The sequence below is a fragment of the Miscanthus floridulus genome, unplaced genomic scaffold, assembly GCF_019320115.1.
Source record: "Miscanthus floridulus cultivar M001 unplaced genomic scaffold, ASM1932011v1 fs_658_1_2, whole genome shotgun sequence".
Classification (NCBI taxonomy): domain Eukaryota; kingdom Viridiplantae; phylum Streptophyta; class Magnoliopsida; order Poales; family Poaceae; genus Miscanthus; species Miscanthus floridulus.
In genome coordinates this window covers 51,059-60,000 of record NW_027097069.1, presented here as the reverse complement: position 1 = coordinate 60,000, position 8,942 = coordinate 51,059, and the positions used below count along the sequence as shown (strand labels likewise).

The following is an 8,942-nucleotide window of genomic DNA, read 5'->3' as shown; positions in this document are numbered from 1 at the left end:
GTCATCATTCACTCCACCGGCTCGATAGGCGAGCTAGAAGTCTTCAAGCCATAACTAGGGTTTGTCTCCTCGATATACTTGGTGATGTTGGTGGGCGGTCAGAAGCACTGTAGGAATGGCGCTCTCTAGATGTGTCGGCCAAAGGCCCGTGGTCTCAGGCCATCTAGGCTGGGACTCCGGTCATCTAGCCAGTGACCGTGCCTGGGGCGCATTTCACCGCTCCCCTTAATGGTTCGGCTGGGGCCCGTGTTGCCTGCCCTCACCGCTGCCTGATGGACGTCATCATCACGCCGGGCCTGATGCTGGTTACTGAAGACGCTGCAAGCGTCTTGGTTCAGACCGAGCTATTTGCGTACTGGCGGTCGATGTGGAGCAGGCGTTAGGTCAGACAGCGGTGCAGCTACAGCCTCTTGTGCCGCGCTTGGCAGCTGTAGCAGTGAGCAGATGGAGCGATCTATCTGGTGTGTCCCCACTCCCTTGGTGGGGAGAGAGGCCATGAGTCGAAATCGCGATGCAGAGCTTTTCGCCTATTGAACGGCGGTGGCTTCCACCAGTGCCAGGAGGTTCCGATGGACCGCCCACTCCTAGGGGTCGATGGACTTGGGAATGCCGCGCAGAAGCATTGCCGCAGCGGTGATGTTCTGGCTAGCCCGAGCGAACTGTGGGGGATCATTCCCCTTGTCCATGATGTCACGCTAGACCTAGCGGGTGCGGCCCTAGGTGTCGCTCCTCCGGTCATGCACATGGGGCACAACGTGCTGCACCGAGTGCGCCGGTGCAGGTGGTGGCTGGTTCTACTACCGTTGCCGTAGCTCCTCGTCGTTCTTTTGTGCGAGCACGAGGGCCCCCGCATGAGGGTTTAGAGGGGTGTGTGTCTGCAAGGACTCCACTACCATCAGCAACTGATCTAGAGCATCCACCATAGCACACTCTTGGGATGGACAGTGGCTAGGTGCCACATCGTGGATGCTGGAGCCATCGCTCTCAACCTCATCATCTAGGAGTTCATGGAAAGTGGTGGGAGCATAGATCGCCATTCCCATTAATTTGGATGTATGTGGGGTCGATGCCAGCATCCTTCAGAGCCCCTGAGTGTACACGTCCGTGGGGGACATGAGGCCGTAGGGCAACCAGTCTACGGTGGTTGCAGTGCGGACAATGCGGCCCCCCGGATAATTAGTGGAAGATAGTAAATAGTGAGTAAATAACAACATGTACATTACTCACAGCAGGGTTTGAGCAGAGCATTTGCTCGAAATGAAGTGTAGGTGCCTCATTGTAGAAGTCGTTGGGTGTCTCGGAGCCGATGGAGGGCACCCCTTCGACGGGCGCCGGGACAGGCGCCTCCTCGCGGAGGTGCAGCACGCCGAGCTGGTTGGCAACGAAGTCTAGGCTTTTGAAGAGGAAAAAGTCTACTTAACCCCCCCATCTATTAACCATGGTCTACTTCACACCTCAAACTATGAAACCATCTATTTTACCCCCCTAAACTTTTTAAAACCATCTATTTTACCCCCCCTGGCGGTTTTCGACAGTGGGTTTGCCACAGTACCGGTGGTTTTGCTATAGTGATGGTGGTGTTATCTTTTTCTTTTTTATTTATTTCTGGTGAATCTTTAAAAAATCATAGTAAATCACAAAAAAATTATAAAATGGAAAATCTAATTTTGTTGGACTCCACATGAGTAGATCTACATAATGAACATATAATATGACATGCTTTAGTACAAAATTTTTGCTGTAGTTTTAGATTAATTAGAAAAATCCAATTTTGTCTGTAATTAATTAGAACAATTCATAGCTACAGCTTCTATGGTCCAATTATGGTGAAATTTTTATGGTAGGCTAATTATTGTATGCTTGAACTATAGTAAAAATTTTGTGCTCATTGGACCATGTATAACTTAGTTATAGATAAATTCCAATTAATTACAGATAAAATTAGATTTTCCAATTAATCTAAAGGTACAACAAAACCTTTATACTAAAGCATACCACATTATATGTTAACTATGTAGATCTACTCATGTGGAGTCCAACAAAATTAGATTTTCCATTTTATGATTTTTCTATGATTTACTATGATTTTTCAAAGATTCAACGAAAATAAATAAAAAAAGAAAAAGGTGAAACCACAGGTAGCGTAGCAAACCACCGTTACTGTAGCAAAACCATTGTCGAAAACTGCCCAGGGGGGTAAAATAGACGGTTTTGAAAAGTTCAGGGGGTAAAATAGACGGTTTTATAGTTTGGGGGGTAAAGTAGACCATGGTTGATAGGTGGGGGGGGGGGGTTAAGTAGACTTTTTCCCTTTTGAAGAGGAAGGCCTGGGATGGCTTGAAGATGGGTGGAACCCACATCCCAATAGGTGGGAGTGCGGGAAACTCCAACGAGCCAAAGTGAGTTGTATCACTCGAGTCCGCCATGGTGGAGATGGCGGAAAAGTGGGTCATCCAATAACCAAAAGTGTGAACGTATAGCGTCTTCCCCACGGACGGTGCCAACTATCGGTATAGAAAGTGACAAACACATAAATATTTGTAGTTTTGCTATACGTTCTAATCGGATATGGCCTAGCACTCAATGACACATGGTTTATACTGGTTCAGGCAACGTGCCCTACGTCTAGTTTGAGTCAGTCGGTGACTTTATTCCTGAGCCTAGGTGTTTGAAGTTTGCTGTGGGGTTACAAACGAAAGGGAGAAAGATGGGGGTGCAAGAGGTCCAGTCGGATTCTAGTCTAAAGGACCGAGAGTAACAGGAGCTTTGCTATGTGCCAAGTATTCCAGAGTGCGCTCTGTGTAGCTTTAGAGTGTCTAAAGCTAGCAGAGGGTGAATCGATGTAAGTGAACTGAGGGGCATCCTTGTTGGGAGATAGCGCATCCCCTTTTATAGATGAAGGGGATAGCATTAGAAATGAGAGAGAGAGAGAGTACGTATGCTACTAAGTCTTGTTGCCCACGTCATCGGGTACAAGAGGATTGTAGGCGTCCATAACACTGTCGATGTCAGATGCATGTGTGAGGTTTTTACCGTGTTCTCCATGTAGGGCAAATGACAGCACCTACAACACTGTTGGTGCCCAAAGGCATGTGGGGGAGCCTTACCATGTTTGTCATGGTGTGGGAGTTGATGGCGCCCACAACACTGTAGGGTAAATGTCGGTGCCCACAACACTACTTGGGTTCTGACATTCCTGGAAGGTGGCAGGGCACCCTCCTGACATGTCCTGTTGGTTACTGTCCTATAGGGGTGCAGGGTACAGTTCTCGGTATTGCAGTTGACTTGAGTGCCATGTCTTACTTGCTCCATCCGTTTCCTGGTCTTTACCGAGCGGGCGTCCCTGGTCGGTTGGTCCTAGTTGGCTCCGACTGCGCCAATCGTAGAAGAGCTATAAGCAGGGGTTCGGCGCATCCCTAGTCAGAGAGGCAGATTGGAGTCGGAAGTGAGCGTTGTTCCTCCTTGGCTAGGCCTTCCGGTCGGAGAGGCAGGCTAGAGTTAAAAGCGAACGTTGTTCCTTCTTAGCGAGGCCTTTCGGTCGGAGATTGGATCGCCCTTCTGGCCTATCGTTTAGGTATTTGGGCCGGCCTAGGAGTTGCGTGTTGTTCGCAATGTTGTCTGCTGGGCCAAGCCTTTGCTAGGAAGCCAGTCCATGAGGGACCCTGGGTTTATGAACCCATCACCTAGGCTCTTGCACCAATAATTAGATATCCTCTAGTCATCGACGTTGATCACCAATGCTTCAGGCATAGGCTTCACGTTCGCCTAGACGGCCGAGACGGAGGTGGCGCCAGACTTGACAAGCTAGACTACGCACACTTGTGTAGGACTCATCGAGCACTCTCAAGGTGGCACCGGCACAGTTCGCTAGAGAAGATGGGAACGCCATGTCCACGAACGTGCCAGGTTGCTCAAGCTCTAGTTCTAGTTCTAGTTGAGGCCTTCCAAAGTTTGGAGTCTCTTGGAGGGGAAGGATGAATCCGAGGTAGCATATTTTTTTCTTTTGCTTATTATTACTCATGCACTGCAGCACTTGTTGGATGGAAACTCCAAAACCGGAGTACGAATGGTAAAAATTCAGAAAGCGGGGTATATCCATTGCTACAAATTGTAGCCACTCATGTGTACTGTGTAGTCTCTCACACGCCATCGCCGGCCGCCAAAGAGGAAAGACAATGCACTGTAATTCAGAGAACGCACACAAGAGCAGTGGAAGACACTCGCAATTTGGTGCCGCAACTAGCGTAGCTTTTCTGACTCTGTATTGCAACTTAAGTAGACAAATTACAATGCTACAATGTAGCCATGAACGACCATGACGCTGCGACCTCCATGCTCCACCATTGTCGTGCCATCCCATGACTAGAGTATGCAGGTCGCCACTACTTCTACCACGCGCACGCCACGACCTCCGACTGGTCCGTGCCTTCCCACAGACGAGAACGCAATGCGCGCTGATCACCACTAGAGCTAGAAACAAGGAGAGCCTCTGCATGAACACAGCATGCATAAGGCTATACATAACACACTCGACTTGGCTAAGACTGAGTTTAGTTATTGTCTAATAGCCGGAGAGAAACTAGGAGCTGAAGTGAGCCTGGATTATCTAACAATCTCCCCCTAATTCATGCTCAATTCTTCAGGTTGACGATGCCGATCATATCACAAAGTTCATAGAACCTCACATGCCCCAACGACTTCATCAGGATGTCAGCGAGCTGCTCCTAGGTGCTCACATAATCCACACAGATCCTCCCGCTGTCCACGCAGTCACGAATGAATTGAAATTTTGTGTCAATGTGCTTACTGCGATCATGTAGGACGGGATTCTTGCTCAGGGCGATTGCGGATTGATTGTCCATCTTCAGAATAGGCTACTGGACTTCTTTCCCAGTGATGTCTCCTAGCAGCTAGATTAGCCACATGGCCTGGCATGCCCCTGCCACACCAGCCACGTACTCCGCTTCATAGGTGGACAAGGCCACCAATTTCTGCTTCTGATACTGCCAAGTGACTGGCAGCCTCCCTAGGAAGAAGATCATGCCTGCAGTGCTCCTCCATTCATCAGCATCTCCCCCCCAATCACTATCACTGTAGCTCATTAGCCTGTTGTCACCACTCAGCAGCTTGGAGTAGACGATGCCATAATCCACCGTGCCTGTGATGTAGCGCAACAGGTGCTTGACAGCAACCAGATGCTCTTGCCAAGGCTTCTCCATGAAGTGGCTGACATAGCCCACAACAAAGGCAATGTCAGGACTCGTGTGAACTAGATACCGTAGGCTGCCGACTAGGCTACGGTACATGGTCACGTCGACCTCTGGCGTTGTGCTTTTGGTCGAGAGCTTGAGGCGCACCTCCATCGGCGTTGAGATGGGCTTGCAGGCCATCATGCCTGCCTTCTCTAGAAGCTTCTTCACATACACCGCCTGCCCTAGCGTGATCGTGTTTTGGCCTTTCTTCACCTCAATCCTGAGATAATACGAGAGCAAACCAAGATCACTCATCCAGAAGAGCCGGCACATCTCCTCCTTGAACGCGCCGATGTCCGCTGGGTTCATGCCAGTGATGATAAGATCGTCTACATAGATGCCCACCACCACGTGCAACTTCGCCGAGCCTTGCATATACATGTCGTGCTCGCTAGCCCACCATTTGAAACTAAGATTGCGCAGACTGCCATCGAGCTTTGTGTTCCACACGCATGGCGCTTGTCGCAGCCCGTACAACGCCTTTTGCAGCTTTAGCACCTTCCCTTCGTGCCCTGCAGTGACAAACCCGGCGGTTGCCAGACATAAACCTCCTCCTTCAGCTTGCCATTGGGGAACGCTGACTTAACATCCATGTGATGGACAAGCCAGCCCTCCTGTGCCGCCACGGTGAGCAACATCCGGATCGACTCCATCCGGGCAACTGGCACGAACACTTCATCAAAGTCGATGCCTTCTTGTTGCACGTATCCCTTTGTGACAAGGCAGGCTTTGTGCTTGACGATGGCGCCCGTCTCATCACGCTTCACTTTGAACACCACTTGAGTCCGATGGGCCAGTGACCATGAGGAAGGTTCACGAGCTTCCATGTCTTGTTCTGCTCGATCGAGGCCATCTCCTCCATCATGGCCTTCCGCCAGAACTCCTCGCGCCATGCTTCCTCAAAAGTGGCTGGCTCCTCTCCAATAGCTAGGACCAGGTCCTCATCCACCTCGAAATCCCGTTTCGCCAGACCCAGGATTTCTGCCGGCCCCACGACGTTGTCCAGCTTCCGGAACCGAAAAGGTGCATCATCATGATCGACGTCGAGGTCTAGATCACCGGATGGAGGGGATGCGAACTCCACAGCTGAGCCTAGTGAAGTAGAAGCAGGTGCCAATGATGCGCCACCCCTACCACTATGTGCGCCTACTAGCGAGCTCATGGTAGCTACCGCTGTTGGCGTGCCAAGCGTTGCCAGTGCTACATCCGACTGCGCTGGGCTCCCCCCAACTTGGATGTCCTCCGCAACATCCTCCTGCTCCACCGTCAGTGTGCCATGGCGATCCACCGCCATCATGTACTCGACGTGGAATGGCTCGGTGTCCTCCGGGCATGCATCGTCGACGTCGGCGTTCCAGTCCCATGGATGTCCTTCATCGAACACCATGTCGCACAAGATGTGTGCGTGCCCAGTGCCCGGGTTATAGAACCTATACGCCTTGCTTCCCGGTTCATATCCGATGAACACCATCAGGGTGCTCCGGTCATCGAGTTTCTTCTGGTGATCGCCGGCCACCTTGACATGGGCAACACAGCCAAAAGTACGGAAGAAATGTACAGGTGGCTTAGCACCATACCAAGCTTTGTGTGGTGTCATGCCCTCGATGCTCCTTGTTGGTGATCGGTTCAAGATGAAGACCGCCATCAGCACCGCCTCTCCCCAAAACCGGCAGGGCACACGCATCGCCTTGAGCATGCTCCGCGCCATGCCAAGCATGGTTTGGCTGCGTCGTTCAACCACCCCATTCTGCTAGGGCGTATAGGGCATAGTGAGGTGTCATTGCACCCCTTTCTCAGCGCAATACTCCATGAACGTGCGTGATGTGAACTCCCCACCACGATCAGTGCGCAGCGTGCCCAGCTTCCTCCCCGCCTCAACTTCGACACGAGCTTGGAGACGTTGGATCGTGTCACCGGCTTGATCCTTGGAGCTCAACAACACTAGCCACATATAGCGACTCTTGTCGTCGATGACAAGGAGGAACAGCTTCTTTCCATCAGCCGTCTCCGGCGTGATCGGCCCGCACACATCGACGTGAACCAACTAGAGCGGGTGAGCGGCACGGTACTTGGACGTCGTCGGGAACGGTTGCCGCCACTGTTTGCCTGCCAAATAGCTGTCGCAGATTTGCTCGACATGGTCGATCGGTGGCAACCCTCGCACCATCTGCCCCTTGGACAGCGCCTTCAGCCCATGGAATCCGAGGTGTCCGAACCTGGCGTGCCACTGCCAGGCCACCTCGGAGCTACGCGCGGCGAGACACACCGGCCTATCTATGGCCAGAGTGAGGATGTACAAGCGACTCGGCGAGCGCGATACCTTGGCCAGCAGCCACCGTCGCTGACCCCAAATCCTTAGAACATCGTGTTCAATGAGGATCTTGTACTCGTCGTCGTCGAGCTGGCCGAGGCTGACAATGTTCATCGTCAGCTTTGGGATGTAGTACACCCTGGACAGCTCCTAGTGTTCCCCGCTCTTGAGCCTAAAGAGGATGGTGCCACGACCCTGGATGGCCACGACCGAGCCGTCCTCGAAACGGACAGTCCCGCGCACGCCAATGTCGAGCTCGGAGAAGATGGAGCGCTCGCCGGTCATGTGGTTTGTTGCCACTGTGTCGAGGATCCAGCGAGTGCTGCCCCCTTCGCTCTTCTCGCCGAGCTGCACAAACAGTTTGTCCTCATTGATGTGGATGGGAGCCTGAACACTCCCTGTTGGCGTGGTGACAATGGCCGCGGCCACAGCCGCAAATGGCGCTGGAGTGGAGTCCTCCTCCGTGAGATCCCACCACACAGCGTGAGCCACGATCGGTGTGGGTTCGAGGTCGTCCTCCTCGAGAACCCACCACGTGCACGTGGTACTCCCTTCGTTCCCTAGTGGAACGAGCAACTCCTCCGTCACCGCCTCCACCTTGAGCGACGTCATGCCAAGGTTGAGCGCCGCCTCGGTCTCTTCCTCCGCCTGCGCTGCGTGCGCCGCCTCATCGCGTTTCTTCTTGTGACATTCGCGAGCCCAGTGGCCCATTTTGCTGCAGTACGCGCACTCGTCGCCGGTGATCTTCTTCTTCTTCCCGTCGCCGCCGGCGGATGGCTTGGAGCCACCACCGCTTCCTCCGCGTTTGGGCGAGTCGTTGCCACGGCCGCGCCTCTGTTTGGATGATGGTGGCCGTCCGCCTCCGGATGCGCCCTCGCTTGAGAGCTGCAGCTGGGACACCACCCGCGCCACCAGCTCCTCCTCCGTGTGGTTGAGGCGCGTCGTGGAAGAGCCCGCACCTCCTCCGAGGTCGTGCCCATCGTCCGCGGCCTTGAGTCTCCCAGTGACCTCCTCGATCGAGAGCTCGTTGATGTTGAGGAGCATCTTGATGGAGATCACCAGCTGCATGTACCTCAGTCAGGCGACATGCAGGTACTTGGCAACCACCTTTGGCTCTGGCTCCGGATCGCCGAGAATCGCCAACCGCTGCACAAGATTAGACAGGCGCAGGGCGAAATCCTCGATGGACTCATCATCACGGAACGAAATCTGCTCGTACTCCGCACAGAGACTTTGTGCCATCGACTTGCGCACCTGATCGTCGCCGATGCGCATTGTCTGGATCGCCTCCCACGCCTCCTTGGCCGATGCCTTCGTCGCCAAAGTGGGCACCATCTCCTAGGGCATGCCGGAGCAGATTGCTTCCAGCGCAGAGCGAT

General features: G+C 53.0%; 1 protein-coding gene across 1 annotated transcript; it reads right to left on the bottom strand.

Moving 5' to 3' along the window:
• Window positions 1–4,910: 4,910 nt before the first annotated feature.
• LOC136532554 (uncharacterized mitochondrial protein AtMg00810-like) lies at window positions 4,911–5,905 on the bottom strand. The gene is made up of 2 exons (XM_066525136.1): window positions 5,751–5,905; window positions 4,911–5,661 (listed from the first exon to the last, which is right to left on the bottom strand). The coding sequence occupies exons 1-2, from the start codon at window positions 5,903–5,905 to the stop codon at window positions 4,911–4,913; spliced, it is 906 nt and encodes a 301-aa protein (XP_066381233.1).
• Between the last annotated feature and the right edge of the window lie 3,037 nt (window positions 5,906–8,942).

What these genes read in the sequence shown, in the direction of transcription:
- LOC136532554 (XM_066525136.1), bottom strand. Translation starts at nt 5,905, where the DNA reads ATGGAGTCGATCCGGATGTTGCTCACCGTGGCGGCACAGGAGGGCTGG. An exon ending in CTGCAGGGCACGAAGGGAAG is followed by an intron (nt 5,662 to 5,750) that starts GTGCTAAAGCTG and finishes GCGCAATCTTAG; the next exon opens with TTTCAAATGGTGGGCTAGCG.